This window comes from Neofelis nebulosa, chromosome 12, assembly GCF_028018385.1.
Source record: "Neofelis nebulosa isolate mNeoNeb1 chromosome 12, mNeoNeb1.pri, whole genome shotgun sequence".
NCBI lineage: Eukaryota > Metazoa > Chordata > Mammalia > Carnivora > Felidae > Neofelis > Neofelis nebulosa.
The window spans coordinates 686606-705747 of NC_080793.1; the positions used below are offsets into that span (position 1 = coordinate 686606).

The following is a 19142-nucleotide window of genomic DNA, read 5'->3' on the forward strand; positions in this document are numbered from 1 at the left end:
GGGTGGGTCAAGGATCTGCGCCCCCAGTCTTTGGTGCCCAACGGAGCCCCCAGGAAGGGCGGGATCAAATCAGAGGTGGCCCAGAAGCCAGCGTGACCGGGGTGGCCTGCATGAGGCCAGTCAGACCGGTCCGGACACGAATTCCACCTTTGCGGCACCGGGTGTGGAGGGAAGCGGCCCCGAGCCCCTCGGACTTCGCAGGTGAACGACAGACGCTCACTGCGCAGGCTCTAGAAGCCCCACCCACTGCCCCTACAGACTCCGCCCCTTGCTGCGAGGCGGAGGCTGGCGCATGCGTGAAACAGGCCTAGGGTGGCCGGTGGGAACTTTATTCCCCAGAAGCCTCCGCGTTCCAAGGTTTCTCTAAAGACCCGGTTCGGGGTCTGCTTGCTCCGGACGGTCCAGGACACGGCCTAGGCCGCTCAGCTCTGACCGCGGGAGCTCCGGAGGCGCGGATTTGGGCGGGCTCGGGAGGTGGGCCTGAGGGGGCGGGACCTCACTCCAGGGGCGGGGCCTCGGGGCAAGGGGTGGGGCTTGGTGGCTGGTGCCTCCTTGGGTGCTCGCCCAGCGGGCGGGTGGGAAGCTGAGCAGCCCCGGAGGGAGGCCGAGGCTTCCCTGACCGGGGCTCTCTCAGTTGTCCATCTTAACCAGAGCCCATAAGGCTCTCGCTGCCCATCCCGTCAGGCACCTGCTCATTTGCACACCTCCCACACCCGCTCTCCATAAATGGCTTTGGAAACAGAGCAGCAAAGTCGGGCCCCATGGGACAGCTACGCTGCTCCAGTCTGTTTTGCCCGCGTGGGCTTCGTCACCAGGAACAGCGACCTCTCTGAAGGAGCGGGGCAAGGCCCATAGCCAGGTGCAGTTCGGCCTGGACAGAGCAGAGGGGCTGTGGCCAGAAGAGACTGAGACTGTCCAGGGTCAGGCACAGGGCCCAGTGCTGGTCACTGGAGTGCTAGCCTGCCACGTGGTAGCTGGGTTAGGTCAGGGGGTGGCACTGTGCAGGTCCCCGGCAGCCGTGGTCCCCTGCCCAGTAGTTGCCAACACGTCCTCTGTCCTTTCTTTCACCTGAGGGTTCCCCACAGGCAGAGAGAGGGTAGACACCAGGGGATCAGGGAAGCCCGGCTTGAGGAAACAGAAAGGAATGGGGCCTCCATGCTGGGTGGGGTCAGGTTAGCACACAAATACGTGACAGCGGGGCACGTGCTGACCTGATGGGATGCCGGAAAGGGCCACCCCACCCTGGGCGGGTGCGTGTCCTCGTGGGTTGCCCCACTGGCCTGTCCAGCTGTCTGTCGGACCTTCCGCATACCCCTCACCCTGTCCAGCTGTCCATGAGTCCTGTCCTCGGACCCTTCTCCCAACGACTGTCCCCCTCTCCATCCACTCCTCTGCTAGCTTGCTTGCCCACACCTACTCAGCCTCATGGTCACATCATCCTCTTTGAGCCTGTCAGCGTTGAGCACAACCTGGTTACACTTGTGAGCCAGAGGCATGCCTACTGGGGGCACAGTGGAAGGACAGCAGTGACGCTGACTCTCTGGGGGGGGGGGGGACACACGGCAGTCCTGGGCGGGGGGAGGCTATGGGAACCAGCTTTGCTGAGACCCCCCAGTCTGCTCCTCTTGTCTTCTTCCCTCTGGCATTATGAAGTCTCGGCTTCGAAAAGCAGGATTTGCCTTCTAGAATTGGGGGTGGGGGTACTCGACTAGGACCCAGGGTCGGTCAAGCAGGACTGGGGTGGGAGTATTGGAAAGGGGTGTCGCAGGGGTCCCGATTCACACGCGGCCCGCAGGGAAGGGCAACCCCGGGAACGGGCACCAGGCCCGCGGCGATGGAGGGGCGGCTGAGACTGGCCCCGCCCCGCGGACCCCGCGCGGGTCCCCAGACGGGGGGTGGCGCTGCGGGCGCGGGCGGGAGCCGCGCGCACTGCGGTCCCCGCGCCTCCGCCGCAGAGCGCGCCACGCTCCGCACGCACCTGCCGCCGCGCCGCGCTGCCCGGAGCCCCGCGCCCCGCGCCCCGAGCCCCGCGCCCCTGGGAGCCGCCGTGCCGCGCCATCGCCCGAGGTCGCCGCCGGAGCCGCTGGAGCCGCCGGGCCGAGGCGCGGGCGTCGCATCCGGGCCTGCCTTTGAGACAACCTCTGCGGCGGCGGCGCGCGCGGCCCGGGGACGCCAGGCTGGGGCAGGTGAGCTCGGGTGGGGCGGGGCGGGACGGCCGCGGGGTCGCGACTCGCCTCCCCTTCCCACCCGGGCAGGGGTTGGGCCTTGGGGGCGGGGGCTGGGGAGGGGGCTGGGTCCCAAGTCCAGCGAGGGTGAGGGTCAGAGGTCGGGAGCCCTGTCTTTTGTGCGGGGTGAGGGTGGGCCCTGGGCGCTGCCCTCACGCTGTCTCTCACCTGCAGCTCGGGCCTGGTCCAGGCCTCTCTTCTGCTCCCGCCGCCGCCGCCGCCACCACCGCCGCCGAGCCCGCGGCCTGGGGCCTCCCGCAGCCTGGGCTCAGGCTAGCTGCCTTCCCTGGGCGCCTTGTCCTGGAGCCATGGGGCCCACCTAGCCCCTGCCTGCCCGGATGTCCCTGCTCAGGGACTGCTGACCTCGGCTGCAGGGGGAGCCCCCCCCACGCCCCCTCTCCAGCCTCAGCAGCCAGAGACCCTGGGTGAGCCCCTGGGCCAGACCTGCAGCCCAGGACAGCCTCCTGTACTCCCCTGCCCCCGCCTCCCTCCTCCTCCCCCACCTCTTCCTCCTCCTCCTCCTAGGACTGGACCGGAGAAGCCACTGTGGCCACTGGGGGGGGCCCTGCCCCCCCAGCTCTCGCCGGCCGCCCCCAGGAGTCCTCGGGGCGGCCGGGGTCCCCACCAGGCCTGGCAGGACCAGGATGCTGCTCCCTCTCCTCCTCCCCGGCCTCACCCAACGCCCCCACCCACCCGAACACCCAATCTGATTGGAGACAGCCGGATGCCGGCTGACCCTGGGCCCGAGGTGGGCAGTGGCTGGCCAGGCCTCCTCATGTCCTGCCTGAAGGGCCCCCATGTCATCCTCAAGATGGAGGCCATGAAGATTGTTCACCCTGAGAAGTTCCCCGAGCTGCAGGCGGCTGCCGCTTGCTTCCCACCTGCACCGAGGCCCACCCCTGCTCTGGCACCCAAACGCGCCTGGCCCTCAGACACAGAGATCATCGTCAACCAGGCGTGTGGGGGGGACATGCCCACCTTGGATGGGGCGCCCCGCACCCCTCCGTTGCCACGACGGCCCCGAAAGGGCAGTGTGGAGCTGGGCTTCCCCCGCGTGGCGCCAGCGGACGAGGTCATTGTGAATCAGTATGTGGTGCGGCCCGGCCCTGCCGCCTCGGGGCCCCCCGCCACGGCGGCACCGGCTTCAGGTGAGCCCCTGGAGTGCCCCACCTGCGGGCACACGTACAACGTCACCCAGCGGCGGCCCCGCGTGCTGTCCTGCCTGCACTCCGTGTGTGAGCAGTGCCTGCAGATTCTCTATGAGTCCTGCCCCAAGTACAAGTTCATCTCCTGTCCCACCTGCCGCCGGGAGACTGTGCTCTTCACGGACTACGGCCTGGCCGCACTAGCCGTCAACACGTCCATTTTGAGCCGCCTGCCACCCGAGGCACTGACCGCCCCATCCGGGGGCCAGTGGGGGGGCGAGCCGGAGGGCAGCTGCTACCAGACCTTCCGGCAGTACTGCGGGGCCGCGTGCACCTGCCACGTGCGGAACCCGCTGTCCGCCTGCTCCATCATGTAGCACCCGCCCGCTCGACGCTGCCCGCCAGTCCTTGCTCGCCGCTTCTTCAGGGATCCGGCCCTGCCCTGTCGCCTGTTGACCCCTCACCCACCACCGCTTCCGGCCCCTCCCCGTGTGGCACTGCCGCTGCAACCAACTCTGCCATTAAAACTCTTTGCCAAAGTTTGCACCTTGTTCCCTGGACTGAAGCCTGCTCTTGCGGCCTGTGCCCAGGGCTGTGGCCCAGACAGGGTCCAGCCTGGAGCCACCAGAGGGAGGCCCAGTGCCTCTTGGGGCCAGCCTGCTCTGCTTGCCAGGGAGGGACCAGGCTGGGCCAGGCATGCCGCTCAGGAGGGCTGGGCCTGGATGTGCACGTGCGTGTGTGCACGTGAATGCCCCGCACGTCTGTGCAGAGCCAGCCTTCTGTGTGTGCTGGTGTGGGCAGAGGTGCAGAATGGGCAAAGGGCAGACACGTCCTCTGCACCGGCCCCTGGATGTGGGGGCAGCTGTACGGGGGACACCTCAGTCCACCGGGCTCCCGGTGCCCACCAGACCCTCTGAACTTGAATGGGAAGGGCCTTTGGGCCAATCTGAGCCAGGACTGAGACCAAGACTGGCTGAGATCCTGGTGGGGTAGGAGGACTCGGGGGCCTTCTATCTCATACTCCACTACCTGGATTTGGGGAAGAGCCTTTGCAGTGGAGGGGGGGAGGAGGGAAGGGTTGGGGAGAGTCCCCGGATGCTGAAGAAGGGGTAGAGACAGCAAGAACACAGTAACAGTGGTTTCAGGAGCAGCTGCTGTCTATTGAGAGGCATTCCTTGCGCTGGGCACAAGCCCGCGAGGTCGTGCTGTGTTTGTCCTTTAGATAAAGGGCCCAATGACATGAGGTTGCAGGGCACTGGGCCTCAGCTCAGTGCTCCCCAGCTCCAAGGCCTGGCGGGGCCCTTGTTCCTTGCAGTTCGGGCGCCTGGCCGCTCGGGCCGCCCCCTTGGGTCCTGACCCAGCCAGGGAGGGAGCTATTTGTGGCCTGAGCTTGCGTGGCAAGGGCCCCTCCCCTCTGGTGCCCCGTCCTTCAGGGAATACACGCTGGCCCTCATCTGGAACATGACCAGGTTGGGGGGACCTGCACCCAGGGCCCCACTCTCTTCAAGGAGTCACCTCACTACCAGACGTCTCTGTTCACTTTCGTGTCCGCTGTGTCCTTCTTGCAGGCAGGCCGGGTGGGGCAGGGAGACGGGGTGAAGACGGCTGTGTCAGTTTGGGACCTTTCCATCGAGGGGGTGCTTGGGGGGCCCTGGTTGCAGACCTCCTCCAGCACCGCCCTTGGGCATCAGTAGCGTCTGGGCAGCAGGGTAGTTTGAAGTCTCTGGCTCGGTCGGAGGCTGAACACAGGTTCCTGGGTAGCCCTGGCCCCAGACCTGGTTCTCGATTGAAGGCCAGTGCCCCACTCAGTCTTGGGTTTTTCAGCTTGGCCTTCAGGCCTAAGGGCAAGCCCGGGCCTCCTGGCCCCTCGGCGGCCCTGGTGGCACGGGCGGCAGGTGTGCCGGGCCCTGCTTAGTGGCCAGCGCGGTCCAGCAGCATAAAGAGGAGCCCCAGCAGCATGAGCGGCGTGAAAATGAGCAGCAGCCCCAGCAGCTCAAGGGCCAGCAGGCCCAGCAGCACTAGGCGGCGGGAGCAGGGTCCCCGTTCCCGCAAGGCCCAGAGCCGGGCACCCAGGCAGGGCGGGCAGGGTAGGAAAGGCAGGCAGCCCCGGCCGCCCACGGGTCCTGCCAGGAAGCGGAGCTGGTACCGGTGCTCCAGGGACGCCCAGGGCCCAGGGCCGCGGCGGGCAGGTGCAGGGGGCGTGGGGGGCCGTGGGCCCTGGGGCCCGTCCGCCTGCAGCAGCTCCTTCTGCAGCTGGCAGATCTCCCACTCAAGCATGGGTGTCCTCTGGCGACACAGCGGGCAGCAGACCCGGCCCAGGTCGGCGCTGGGGGCCGCGACCAGCAGCTGGTGCAGGCAGTCCACACACAGGCCGTGGCCACAGTTCAGCAGCGCCAGGCGGTGCTCACTGGGCCCGTAGGGCTCTGTGCAGATGGGGCATTCCTCCTGCCCAGGTTCCCCCGCTGGCTCCCCCTCCTCACCCTCCCTTGCTCTCCCAGCCCAGGGGCAGGCTGTGGCGGTGGCCCCCAGGAGGGGTTCACTGTCTCCAGCCCCTGCACCCTGGGTATTCCCAAGAACCCTGCCGTCCACCTCTTCATCTGCCAGCCCTGGGTGCGGGGGGGCCAGGCGTTCAGGGCCTGTGGAAGGTGGACGGGGGAGCCCAGCGCTGAGGTCACGGAGGCCATGAGTGGGGGCCCCAGGGCAGGGGTCAGGATGGGTGGGTGGGGGCCCCAGGGTGGTGACGAGGGTGGTTGGGGCCGTGAAGGTCAGTGCGGCCCTCCGGGTGAGGGCAGGGCCCGGCAGAGACCTCGAAACTGCCGCAGCCTCGCCCCAGCCCGGAAAGTCAACTTCACCTGGGCCCCAGCGCTTGTGCTGGGTCCGGGCAGCTCCTGGGCCCACGGATGCCGTCTTCACGGGATCTGCCCCAGCCCGGACGTGGCCGCCTCGGCCCACCCGTGTCGGCAACTGGCGGACAGACAGGCGGACTCCAGGCAGCAGCCTTGTGGGTAGGCGGGAGGGCTCGACTCCTCCTACAGGAATTCCCCTCGGAGCACCGAAGGCCCTTCCCAGGGGCGGGGACAATGGCTGCCCCACCCCCCCGCCCCGTTCCCACCGGAGGGACTGCTACTCCTGGGACCGCTACTCCCGGGACTGGCAAGGAATGGTCAATACCCACTTGGCCAGGGCCTCCCCTCACCCTTCCTTCCAGGGCCCGCTTAGGCTGCCCCCTGCTTGTCGGAGTCCGGGCAGAGCCCATACAGCGTGGGCAAGTAGGACACATCGCAGAGTCAGACCCGGAAAAACTACTGCAGCAAAGACGGCTGAGCTGTGGTGCATTTGTGCTCGCCACGACTGCTGTCCCCGTCCAGACCACTGTGGGCCCACACACGCCCCGAGGCACCCAGACAGGCACGAGGAAGAGCAGGTCAGAAACAGCCAACAAGAGCCCACAGTTTATTACGGAGGCGTTCCAGGAACAGGGTGAGGAAAGAGTGTGCTAGCTGGGGGTCTCCCCTGGTCCTGCCTTCCAGCCCTAGCCCTGGCCCTGCGAGGCCCTGAGACAGCACCGTGTACTTTGTGGGTGGGCACAGAGATGTGGCAGAGGGGGACTGGGAAACTGCTGTCCCCTGGGACAACCTCAGAAGGCTCTCCGGGCTCGCATGCTGTCTGGAAGCTGGTGTCTGGGGAGCCCCCGATGCCCATCAGGCTGCCCGCTCCTTCCTGGGGCCCCGTCCTTATGCAGGGTGGGGCAGCCCAGGGACCATCCTGACCAGGACCCAAGCTGGGGCCAGTGGGGAAAGGCCGGCAGTAGCCTGCAACCCTGGGTGGGGGCAGGGGTGGGGTGGTGAGTGGGCAGCGATGTCAGGGCTGGGTATAGGACCCCAGGTTGACTGAAGTGAGGCTGTGCAGGGGGCAGGGTGGAAGGTGACAGTAGCCCCCCAGAGGGCAGCGTTTAGAGTGGCCAAGGCTGGCAGGATGGCTTCTTAGGCCCACGTCTCACTCTGGAAACGCATCATCCGCTGGAGCCTGGCAAGGTAGTTGGCTGCATCAGGGCCGGAGAGCCCACCCTCCTCCTGGAAGACGGACGTCAGGGCTTCTGACACATCTGCCGGCATGCCCTTGGCATTGCTGGAGGGACGGGCCAGGAGGGCTCAGTAGGGCTGGGACCTCCGGAGGGCCGGCTCCCACCCCTACCCCCCGGGGGCCCAGGCTCACCCCGCCAGGTAGAAGTGGGCGCCTCGGCAGTCCAGCAGGTCCCACACCAACGGCCCGAGCTCCCGGAGCCTGTGCTGCACGTACACTTTCCGCTCCTACGGGGAGGGGGAGCGGAGGGGGCGGGGGCGGGGCATGGGGATGGTGCATCCTTGGCCTGGCCCCCTCCTTGCCGGCACCGCCCTGCCCAGCACACCCACCTGTTCCCGGGAGAAGGCTGTGAAGAGGGTCAGGCAGCCCTTCCTCTCCAGCTCCAACCACTCAGATTCCCAATAGAAGTCTTGGTCGCGCCAGCGGCAGCCAAAGAACAGGAAGTTTCCTGGGGGATCACAGGTGGCCTCAAGCCTGGACCCAGGCCTGTGAGGCTCGGCCCAGGCAGCCCCAGCTGCCACCCTGCCAGAGGCCCTGCGTGCTCACCGGTCTGACCCTGGGCCACCCGCTCCTGGACAGCTGCTCGGAAAGGGGCCACACCGGTGCCGGGACCCACCATGATCACGGGTGTGTCCGGTGTCTCCGGGAAGGTCAGGCTCCCGGGCCGCACCCACAGAGGCACCTGGACAGGTCCTACGGCAGGAGGGAGGAGGCGTGAGGAGACTCTGAGGACCAGGGCCCCGGTCCAGGACCGGCTGTGGTGCACAGAGGAGAACGGGGGCCCTGGCCCAGGGCTCTACCCGCCCCCCTCCAGAAAGCAGGGGTCACCTCGCCCAGGATCCAGAGACGCCAGCCAGGAGGAGCAGAGGCCCCGGCGGGGCTCTTTGAGGCGCGTCCGGTAATGCACCACAGCCACGAGAATCTGCAGCCTCGAGGGGTGAGCCTGGGGATGGGATGGCGGGTGCTGTGCTCCACGGGCCGCCTGCCGCCAACCGGCCTCAGACTCCGCCCACTTCCCCCGGGCGGTCCCAGACGTGGGGCAGATGTTGAGGGTCGGCCCCCCCCGCCCCTCGCGACCCCGGCATCCCTGGAGCCGGTCCCGGGCTCTGCCCGACAGGCCCTCACCAGCAGAGAGGAGGCAATGGAGAAGGCCCGCGGGCGGATCGGGGGGATGAGGTCCAGCAGGTAGTCTGCGGGAACAGCTCCAGCCGTGTGTGGGAAGTCACACAACACCTGGGCAGAGACAGCCCCGGCTAGGCTCCGGCCAGCACCGCCACACGTGGGCTCCGTGGCTCAGAGCCCTGGGCCTGCCCGTCTGCCCGCGCCTGCCCGCGCCTGCCCGCACCTCCAGGACGGTCCTGCGAGGCCGGTTGCAGTATGAATACAGCTCCTCCTGACCTTGGGGGGCACTGAATTGCAGCAGCTTCTCCCGCTCCAGCTCGTGGGGAGAGAGACAGGCCAGGAGCTCGAAGAAGGAACGGCGGGGCACGCTGGCGATGTCCAGGTAGTGGGACACGAGGTGCCTCACGGAGCAGGGCTGGGGCAGCTGCGTGGGGCAGGGGACACCTGCAGCAGGAAGCGGGGAGCCTGTGAGGGGTCGGGACACGGCTGGGCAGGCCGCAGACCCCGGGAGGGCGGAGAGAAAGGGTGGCCGCAGCCGGGGTCCCCGGGCTCACCTGGCTCCCGGGGCAGCAGCGTGAAGTACTGGTCGGGGTCCAGGCCCAGCACCCGGCAGAACTGCTGGACGTGGCTGGCCTGGTTCTGGGGCCGGATTAGCACCACGTCGCCAGCTGCAAAGCTGCATGGGAAAGCCAACGGGAAAAGTGAGGGAGGGTGCGGGCAGAGCACTGGGGGCTCAGGGGAGGGCTGGGGGCGGCGGTCCTTGGATGGATGTGTTTCCCTGCAGCCCGGCCGGCACCCCCCCCCTCATCCCTCGGCCACCACCCACCTGGTGTCTCAGGCCCCTCACCTGAGCCCAGAGCCTGTGATGTCAAACTCGATCAGCCGTACGTCCTGGAAGTGAGAGGGGCTGGTGACCCTCTGGTTGGTGACCATGGGTGCCAGGAAGGGCTGCTGCTCTGAAGGGGGACCTGGGGGATCTGCACCGGCCACATGCTGCTCCTCAGAGCACATCTTGGGGGCCTCCGGAAGGAAGCGGAGGGTGAACTTGGAGGGCAAACTGTAGGGAGGACACACACCCGTCAGGCCGTCAGCAGAGCCTCATAAGTGGCCCCGCGGCCAGGCCGCTCTAAGTGCACCTGCGGGAGCCCCACCGAGGCCCACACTCACGGGACTCCGGGGGGGATCACGCCAAGATCAGGGGGCACCGGGTAGAGCCCCAGCACCTTCTCCCACAGATCGTGCAGCCAGGGGTCAATAGCAGCGTCGGGCCTGGAGAGAGAGCATGTGCACGCTGTCCTGAGGGGCCCCTGCCCCTGGCCGGGCCTGCAGGAGAGCTGCCCCCACCCCACTCACCCCAGCTCATGCTGGTCATCTCCCAGGCACGCAGGCAGGAGGGCGCTGCCCCCAAGTTGCAGCAGCCGTCGGTGCAGCTTCTTGGCCACGAAATTGAACCTACAGAGAGAGCCAGGCTTGCTTGGGCAGGCCCTGGGCGGAGGGCAGAGGGCAAGCAGCCCCGAAGAAGCAGAAGACCCCGGGCTTCAAATGACACCCCTCCCAGAGAGCACTGTTGGCAAGATGCCTGTGTTTGTGCTGCCGTGAACCAACATCTATGTTGTGCACAGAACAAAACCCCGGGCACAGGAGTGTCGCGCTGCCCTGTTCACCTCAGCGAGCACAGTCCTGCCCTTGTTGTATCTGGCTTTGGAAGCGTTGGTACGACCAACGACCCCCCACCCCCACCCCGCCCGCCCTGTGCTGGACTGTTTCAGTGACCTAATGACATGCGAACCCTCACACACAAATTCCTCAGTGCTTCTTTAAGAAATCACACAAAGCAACATCATTCTTGGCTTAGGATACAGATAGGTCCTGAAAATTGGCAAGAACAAGGCCGAGGTGGTCATGCCACCATACCCAGGGAAGCAGTGGCCTTGGAGGTGGCTCCTGGGGCTGGGGGGTCTTCTGGGCCCCTCGCCTAATCCCACTGTGCTGTCTTTGTGAGCCCAAATTTCTCATGGAAAAGTGGGAAGAGCCAGGTAGGCCTTTGCTGCCCTAAGTCACGTGTCAGCCTATGGTGCTGCCTGAGGCCCCTGATGTCCAGTTCCAGACGTCACTTCCTGTCCTATGAGACACCTTGGGCCCACCCCGGAGTTTTGGTGCCTACTTTCCTGTCCTGCCAGCCTCCTGTCTGTGCTCTGCTCACCCTTCAAGCCCAGATGCTCCCCAATGGTCCCCACAGCCTGGCCATGGCCCAAAGTCTAGAAGGAGCCCTGGGGGCTGAGTCACCTGTCCCTCCACCAGGACTTTGTGCTCAACCCCAAGGGCAGTCCCTGCAGGCCAGCAGCCTTCCTGCCCCTACTCACTTGGCGTAAGAGGAATCCCCGAGGCCCAGAACAGCAAAGTCCATCTGACAGAGGGAAGTCGGTGGCAGATTCTTCCGGAATATGAACCTCCAGAAGTTCTACAGCCAGAAGAAGCCAAGTTAGAGGCCCTGCTTTGGGCCACCAGGGCCCTAGGGGGGAGTAGGGAGGAGCCACAACCTAGACCCTCCCTGTTTCTTCAAATCTTTGTTACTGAAACCAGACCATTTTTTATTCTATCACAATGGCAAAAGATTTGGAAAAAGGCAGAAACTCGCAAACCATAGAGCTGCCCCAGAGCCACCACCAGAGTGTGGAGCCCCACCCCTTCCTGGGCAGGGGGCCCTGTGAGGGCTACTGGCACCTGCCCCACTGCCTCCCCAGGGCAGGAGTGGCACCGGCTCCTGCTCAGGCTGCCCCTGGGACCACTTCCTCCCTTCACACTGAGCCCCATGTCCCAAAGACCCCTCTGTTCTCAGCTCTGAACCTCGGGGCACCACAGGAGGACCCCTCTGTGGTCCTAGTCTCATCCCATCAAACCAAGTTTCTCTTTTGGAGCCTTCTTCTAGCCCTGGGCCCCCATCAGGCTGCTTTGTGCTCATTGCCACCCTCACGGCCAAGGACCCACACCTGTGTCCTTCCCCAGGACACCCTCACCTCCATGCATCTGGCCAACCCAGGGGCCTTACAGCCAGACCCCCAAGGTCACAGCCCAGGTGCCTCTTCTTCCCTCCGGGGACCCTCATTGGAACCTGTCTGGCCCACACTCTGCCCCAGCCTCCCCACAGGCCTCCAGAAGCACTTTTCAAATACAGCTCCCTATCACCTTCAGCCCGTGGTGACCTGAGCCCTGGACACCAACTTTCACATGTGGTCCAGGCTTTAGCTGCATTCCATGTCCCTTGTACTTCATAACTGGCATGGAGGGGCCCTGTTGGGGCACAGCTCTGCTCACTGGTCCTGGACCACCCTGGACCACACCCCAAGGGCTGAGCTGCATCAGCCAGTAACTGGGGACTACACTCTCTGCCTCTGGAGACCTCTCCTGCATGCTCCTCTTCAAAGGCCTGTTTCCCGAAGCTTGCCAAAAATATCCTTCCCAGTGAAGGTACACTTCTCACAACTCCGCACCTGCAAATGCTCGGGCCCTCCCTTCACAGTGACTGGCAGGTTGGCAGGGCACACTTTCGGTGGAAATGGTTTTTCCAAAGAGCCCGAGTCCTTGCTCCAAGCTGGTTCAGCTGGGCCACGAAACCAGCATCGTGTGTCCCCCTCTGTCCCCCACCGGCTACCTGGGCACTCTCGATCCCCGAGAGCCGTAACCCACCATGATGTGCCTTGGCGGGAGCCATTCCACTCAAGATGCGCCCTTCCCAAGTACCCGGTGGACCCTTTTTCAGTTCTGGGATGTTTTGTTAGTTGCTCTCTTTGGTCAGTTTCTCCCCACTGTTTCTCATTCCGAGGCTACTAACACGATCTTAGAATTTTGCTATTTCCTTTCTTGGTTCCTCGTTCATTTTTGGTTATACTTCCCAGGAGAATTTCTCAACTCTGCTCTCTGATCTTTTCAAGTTTTCCTGCTATCGTCTTAAAGAGCATTCCCAGCGCTTCCAGCTTTTGCCCTGTTTTGTGTGTTCCTTCCTGTCCTGTGGGTGCCGAGTTCTGGACGGCCTGCTCCGCCTCTACTCCTCCAGGGTACCTGAGGGTATGGTGGTTCTTCGTGGTCTATTTGTACTTAAGACGCTGACAGAAAACTGTGAGTTTGGGCCTGTCACCCAGCGTGCGTTTCGTGGCCGGGATCCTGCGGGACTTGCCTGTGGTTAGTTTCCCCACAGAGGGCTCCTCTGGTCCACTAGCTGGGAGCACGTGCCTGACCACAGCGTTCTGAGGACTGAGGCAAAGCAGCCAGTGTCTTCCCGTTTAGTACACAGCTGGTCACTAAGCCTGGTCTTCAGCAGGTGCCACGCCCCCTCCTCCGTGTTCCTGGGACCTCAGTCTGCAGCCTCTCCAAGGAGCCTGCAGGTCGCACTGTGGCCGGGGAGGGCCCCTCCTGACCACCTCCGTGGAGGTGTCCATGCCTGCAGTCTTCGCTGTGCACCCTCATCCAGGGTGACCATCACCACCTTCACACTGTTGGCTTCTGATGTCCAGTCTGCACCCCAGCCCAGCTGACCTCGTAGAGGTCTTTGTTTCCCCTCCCATGTCCTGTGTCACGGGCATCCACAATTCACCTCCTGCCTTTGATCTCCTCACACTTGCCTTCTCTCCTGTCCCTCTTCTTGTCTCAGACCTCTCCTGACTGTGCTGGGGTCTTGGGCCCATGTCTCCCATCGTCCCCTGCTCTGACCCTGCTCTTCGGTCATGAGCCTCTTTCTCCCCCACCACCAGCCTTTAACAGCTTTCTCTCACCTTAACACCTTCTTTCCAACCCCTTAGCCCCACTCACAGCCAGAATCTTTCTGGTGATTGTTTAATGTACAGACGTCCTTAAGATTCTCTCCACTTACCTGCTGCTCCCCTGTGACCTCGCTTCTCTCCCAGTAAGTCGCTGATACCGCTTTCCCCAAAGTCACCAGCGGTCCCTTTGCTGATAAACCCTACCAGTTCTGCTCGGGTTTTATCTTACTTCACTTCTGTGCAGCGTTGAGTGCTGGAGACCTTTCTCTCAGATCACCTTCCTGCCTTGACCTTGGATTTGGGGCACTCCCTCTTTTTGCTGTTGGAGCCACTTTCCTGCCCCTCGCAGGCTTTTCGCCACCTCCCATGCCCTCAGTGTTCAGGGCCACCTGTCCCAGGGGAAAGGGAGGGGCTTTCTCATGCCTCGCCCAGGGTCCTTGCTAGAGCTCCACACCTACCTTGTATCTCCCCCTGGATGACTTCCAGCCCTTGGCCCTCCTGGTCTCCATCTCTGTGCATGGAACTACCATCCACTCTGGTCCCTGAGCCCGAATCCCTGTCTCGACTTCATCTTTGTTCCCAGCTTTTAGGCCCGTGTGATTCCACGTCCTCTCAATTCTACCTTAACATCTCTGGAAGGTGTCTTGTTTTTCTCTGCTGTCTGCCACCCTCCTGCCTTCACTGCGCGTCCTCTTGAGTTGTTCTTGCTCTCCTACAGCCTGCCCTCCCCGTCGACACGCAGCAGTTTTGCTAGAACACAAATATGGCTGTCACCCAGTGGACTGCGTGGCCCTTCACCTCAAGCCCATCCACCTTGCTGGGGCGCTCTCGCTTCTTGGGATCAGGCCTGGCTTCCTGCCTCTTGTCTCCCCTCCCCCCCTTGATGCATTCCTTGTCTGTCATCCTCAATTGCTTTCTGCTCTTCCCTGAGCTGGTCTTTCTCCTCTGCACAGGCTGCTCCCAGTTTCCTGGTGCCTGGCTAGCCCCCACTTATCCTCAGGTTTTAGCCTACACTCCTTTCTTCCAGAAAGCTCTCCCTGAGCCTCCAGGTTGGGCTAGATAGCGTTTATTAATGTCCTCATAAGGGCTGGCACTTTCTCTGGCAGCATGTATCTCCTCGTATTGTAACTGCCTGTTAAACTTGTTGTTTTTGCTATATTGTGAGCTATATATATTTCTTTCCCTGAGGAAAGAAATAGGTTCCTGGCTGGATTCCCAGCACTAGACCATGTTTGGAATAGAATGTGTGTTCAAAAGACGGTCAAAGAATTGAAGAATGTTCCCAGAGGAAGGTCCAACAATTTTGAAACACTCACAAGACCCAGACCAGATTCATATATAGCCCTGGAGAAAATATTAAAGGTTAAAATGGAGAACAAGGCTATTTAGTGGCCTGTGAACAGTTTATTAGGGAGGACGGCCAGAGCCCCCAGTTCCCTCCCAAATCCACGGCTAACGTGCAACAGATATAGGAGGGCAACTGTTCATTGTGCTTCTTGGACTCCCCAGGCAATGAAAACAGTGAGGGTCCAGGGCAGTGATCTGAGCTTCTGAGCAAAGAAAGCCTTCAGGTCAGCCTTACCTTCATGTTGTCAGGGGGGTCTCCTTGGCCTGCAGTTGCACAAACAAATATCACCAGGGGCTCACTAATCAGATTCACCTCAACAAAAAGACACATGTGTTAAGACCTCGGGCTGTAGCAAGTAGGTATGCTCTCCGCAGCCTGGCCCCTCTCCTTCACTCGGGGGGTATGGCAAACGGAGTCACGAAGCACCCGTGAGCGGCCGGCCTGCCTTTGCCCTTTCAGGCTCCATCCTCCCACCTTGCCCGTTTCTCCACGTGCTAAGCCCTGCCACTGTCCCCAAGTTTTCCTGCCCCCTAAACCCGCCATAATGGAACGGTCCGCTCTCACACAACACACGGTGCCCTGCGGTCGAGGGCTCTGGGGGCTGGCGCCCCCGGCCTGCTCGGTCTCACCGCCCAAGCCCTAGGGCTCCCTCACCACCGAGTAGGAGTCCAGGGCCTGCACCCGGCAGTCAAGCCGCCGGCGCCGAGCCTCGCGACCCAGCCTCTCCGACACATCCTGGGCCGTGCCTGTCTGGCTGCCGAAGAGCACCAGAAGCCCCGGGCTCGGCATCCGGGCGCGCCGGGAAACCCCGGCACCCGAGCACCGGACCAGCTAAGAGATCCCGCAAGCCTAGGTGGCCTGGACCAGCTTGGACTTCCGACTTCCGGTGGTGGCCGGAAGTGACGCCCTTAGACCGCGCCCGGCAGGGCATGGCGACCGAGGGGGGCGGGTATCCGTTAGCGGCCGGTGCTGGGTCCCGGGCCGCGGCCAAGATATTGGCGACACGCCAGGACCGAGGGCCGGGGCAGGCGGAGCCGTTCGCTGCCTCGTGCTCGCCGCAGCGGCGCCGGCGGCGGGCGCCGGCGAGGCCCACGGGGAGAGGAGGCGCAGCCCTGCCGGTGGGACGCTCGGCCGGGCCCCGGCCCGCGCTCAACCGGCGCGATGCTCTTCTCGCTCCGGGAGCTGGTGCAGTGGCTGGGCTTCGCCACCTTCGAGATCTTCGTGCACCTGCTGGCCCTGTTGGTGTTCTCCGTGCTGCTGGCACTGCGTGTGGACGGCCTGGCCCCCGGCCTCTCCTGGTGGAACGTATTCGTGCCCTTTTTCGCCGCTGATGGGCTCAGCACCTACTTCACCACCATCGTGTCCGTGCGCCTCTTCCAGGACGGAGAGAAGAGGTTGGCAGTGCTCCGCCTCTTCTGGGTCCTCACGGTTCTTAGCCTCAAGTTTGTCTTCGAGATGTTGTTGTGCCAGAAGCTGGTGGAGCAGACTCGGGAGCTCTGGTTCGGCTTGATCACGTCTCCGGTCTTCATTCTCCTGCAGCTGCTCATGATCCGCGCCTGTCGGGTCAACTAGCCTCAGGCGGGAGTGAACTCTGGACGGCTAGCATGCTGGACCCCAAGCTGAGTTCCTACTTCCACCGTACCAAAGGAGAAGTCTGGGTCTGAAAGGAAAGCCAGCTCCTGCCCTGGCGAGTGCCCAGTTTTCTACCAGTCCATGTCTGAAATTGTTCCCTCAGCAGGGCTAAAAAGAGCAGCCTTGATTCTTAAAATGTATTTCCTGTTATTTCATGCTTTGAATAGCTAACCCTGAATTGAGATCCTGAGAAGGACCCCAGGCCATTTCTCTGACAGTAAAATGTCCTGATGGGCTCTGCGTATGTTTATGGATCCTGGGAAAGTACTCTCTGTGCAAGGGCTGCAGAGCTGGTCTTATGGATTTACTCTGCCCAGAAGCACTAACCTAAGAGCTCACTGCCCCCTCCATCTGGACAAGACTTAGATGCTTGAGCTCAAAGTGTAAACCAGCTTGTGTCTCCTCCCCTGAGCCACTGGGGAGGATGGCCTCTTCTTCATTCCAGCTCAGGCAGACAGGAGTATGTTGAGTAAGCACGACTGGGACCCTATTTGGAGATCTGTCGCCTGAGAGAACTTTGCTTATGAAGCGCTGCTTGGCTTCCTATCCCAGCGGATTGCATCGTCCACAACTTTTCCACCACCACCTTGTGGCCAGCACTGTTAGCACACCTGAGACAGATTTAGGCCTCCCTCAAGGGACCAGAGAGAGGAACAGCTTTGATGCTTATAGGCATCGAGACTTGCAAATGGTCTTGGCCCACATTTGTTGGCCTGAGGTGTTTAGTTTAAGGTGCCAGATGAGAACGTTTGCTGAGATAAAAAATAAAATAAGAGAATGTTTTGCTGAGATGCGCAGTGGTTGCCTGACCTCTTGAGGGTGAAACAATATGAATGCTGAGAAGGTCCCTGCTGTGCGATGTAGCTGGTTACAGAGCTGACTGTAGGGAGACAGGAATGCACTAGAGTTTCTTTAGCCAATGTGTGTGTGTGTGTGTGGGGGGGTGGTGGTGGTGGTGTTCCCTTGGGGAATCCTTGCTTCCTGCCTGGGGAGCCAGGGTGAAGATATCATGGGGTAGGCCTGTGTTGAGGACCTGCTGAATGGTTTGTGTGACGTCAGAACCTTGTCTTCCTGCCGGTGTGCAGTCTTTGTAGGCCTTGCTGTGGAGCAGGGGTCAGCCAACTATGGCCTGAGGTCTGTTTTTGTACTACCTTTCAGCTAAGAGTAACTTTTCCATTTTCAAAGGATTATAAACATGAACATGTGAAAGAAAGTGAATGTGGCCTGCAGTGTCCAGGGTCTCTCAAACTTGGCACTCTTGGCCTTTTGGGTCAAGCCATTCTTTGTTGGGGGGGCGGGGGGAGGGGCTGTTCTGAGCATTGTAGAATACAACATCCCTGGCCAGCATCCCTGGCCTCTACTCACTAGATGCCAGTAGCACGCCTCCCTTGTGACAACCAAAAGTGTCTTCATACATTAACAAGTCTCCTGGGGGACAAAACTGCCCCTGGTGAGAACCACTAGGCTAAAATATTTACTGTCCGGCCCTCCCTAGAACAAATTTGCAGTCTTATTCTGGTGAAGCAGCTTTGTGACCCTTTGCCTAGAATGGATGCTGCGTGGCCTGAACCATTGAGATGCTTGAGTTGGAGACTGCTCTGGTGTGTCCCACGGCTATAAAAATGTCTTCTACCCAGTATTGGCATAATTGCGTCAAAGTCAGATACAAGCTGAACATTAGAAATGGACTGTTATTTATTTAAGTTTATTTACATAATCTCTACAACCAATGTGAGACTCAAACTCACGACCCCGAGATCAAGAGGTCGCACGCTTCTCTGACCGAGCCAGCCAAGTGCCAGGGAGTGTTTTTTTCCCTTTAATGTTATTTTTAGATCGCATGTGTTGTATCCTGTTGTGTTCTGTAGTTCAGGACTGAGTGATCCTGTTGCTGTAGAGGTGATGTGCATGAGAAGGCTTAGTTTCCTTTGGAAAGGTGATTTGATGAGAGCCGAGGAAGGAAACACTTGACTTCCGAAAGCTGAAATCCAGTTTATTTTCTCGGCTCAACAGAATGGAGAGGCGTAAGTCGGTCAGTGCAGACCACCACGGGACCCAGAAGCTGAGAAGGGCACCCCAGGTTGAAACGTGCCCCCGGTCTATGCAGAGCCCCAGGTGTCCTTGGAGCCCTGTCCCTGAAAGGTGAGTGATGCAGCAGGCAGTAGTGCCGTTACTGGGAGAGAGGAGGGGAAGGCTAGCAGCATCTCTGTGTCCGTGCCCCCGTTTCCCCTTCTCCCCTTGGCTCCACTGGGCCTGAAAGAGTGTGGTGGGTGCTGTGCAGCCCTCAACTGGGAGTGAGCTTCTTCATGGCATGTGGGCAAAGAAGCTGTGCTCTTGGGGTCACTGGCACCCCTTCCAGCCTTGGGATGGGGGAAGTTCAGCAGATGTTAAGAGGAGTAGCGTGGGGAGGCAACAGGGTGAAATGCACAGTGTGGCTTTTGTGGCTCCTTCCGCGTTAGGGAGCTGTGTGCGGGGAGCTTTGTGCTTCCTCACAGCTTTGCACTCCTGTCCCTGCTCGGCGGGCCCTGGATGGCAAAGTGCGGAGTAGCACTTCTCCCAATTGTCTGAGTAATAGGGTGGGTTCTGGGGGCTGGCAAGAGCTAGGGGTTCCCGAGAAACCAATTCCTCAGCACTGGGTGGATCTCCGGCATTGGCATCCCCACTAAGTCCGCAGAAGACCGAGGACCACAGGTGGGCAGTCCCTGAATGGAGTCAGGAGGCTGGTGCACAGCCCGTGTACCACTCACGGGAGCGAGAACAGCTTTCCAGTCCTGGAAAGGCCCTTCTCCCACTGCACTCTGAGCGCGAGGAACAGGTGGACTGGGTGCTG

The 19142-nt window shown here is 62.0% G+C and overlaps 4 protein-coding genes across 8 annotated transcripts; 2 read left to right on the forward strand and 2 right to left on the reverse strand.

The window, feature by feature from the left end:
• The first annotated feature begins 2892 nt into the window (after positions 1-2892).
• On the forward strand, positions 2893-3912 carry RNF208 (ring finger protein 208). Its single transcript, XM_058693445.1, has one exon. The coding sequence runs from the start codon at positions 2950-2952 to the stop codon at positions 3745-3747; it is 798 nt and encodes a 265-aa protein (XP_058549428.1). The 5' UTR covers positions 2893-2949; the 3' UTR covers positions 3748-3912.
• Positions 3913-4037: 125 nt separating this feature from the next.
• On the reverse strand, positions 4038-6671 carry LOC131490996 (uncharacterized). Its single transcript, XM_058693437.1, has 2 exons — positions 6567-6671; positions 4038-6334 (listed from the first exon to the last, which is right to left on the reverse strand). Exons 1-2 carry the CDS (start codon positions 6648-6650, stop codon positions 5282-5284), a joined length of 1137 nt encoding a protein of 378 aa, XP_058549420.1. The 5' UTR covers positions 6651-6671; the 3' UTR covers positions 4038-5281.
• Positions 6672-6795: 124 nt separating this feature from the next.
• On the reverse strand, positions 6796-15574 carry NDOR1 (NADPH dependent diflavin oxidoreductase 1). Of its 5 annotated transcripts, none has more exons than XM_058693430.1 (14): positions 15335-15574; positions 14915-14992; positions 10939-11036; positions 9929-10027; positions 9743-9844; positions 9423-9632; positions 9130-9251; positions 8799-9019; positions 8579-8686; positions 8282-8396; positions 8000-8146; positions 7783-7901; positions 7586-7680; positions 6796-7498 (listed from the first exon to the last, which is right to left on the reverse strand). In XM_058693430.1, exons 1-14 carry the CDS (start codon positions 15467-15469, stop codon positions 7354-7356), a joined length of 1794 nt encoding a protein of 597 aa, XP_058549413.1. In that variant the 5' UTR covers positions 15470-15574; the 3' UTR covers positions 6796-7353. The 5 variants fall into 5 exon arrangements, 4 of the variants coding, with proteins under 4 accessions (XP_058549413.1, XP_058549415.1, XP_058549414.1 ...); XM_058693432.1 differs by having other exon boundaries at positions 14915-14943; positions 15335-15473; XM_058693431.1 differs by having other exon boundaries at positions 14915-14978; positions 15335-15467.
• Positions 15575-15607: 33 nt separating this feature from the next.
• On the forward strand, positions 15608-17101 carry TMEM203 (transmembrane protein 203). The gene has a single exon (XM_058693449.1). It carries the CDS (start codon positions 15842-15844, stop codon positions 16250-16252), a length of 411 nt encoding a protein of 136 aa, XP_058549432.1. The 5' UTR covers positions 15608-15841; the 3' UTR covers positions 16253-17101.
• The last annotated feature ends 2041 nt before the right edge of the window (positions 17102-19142 follow it).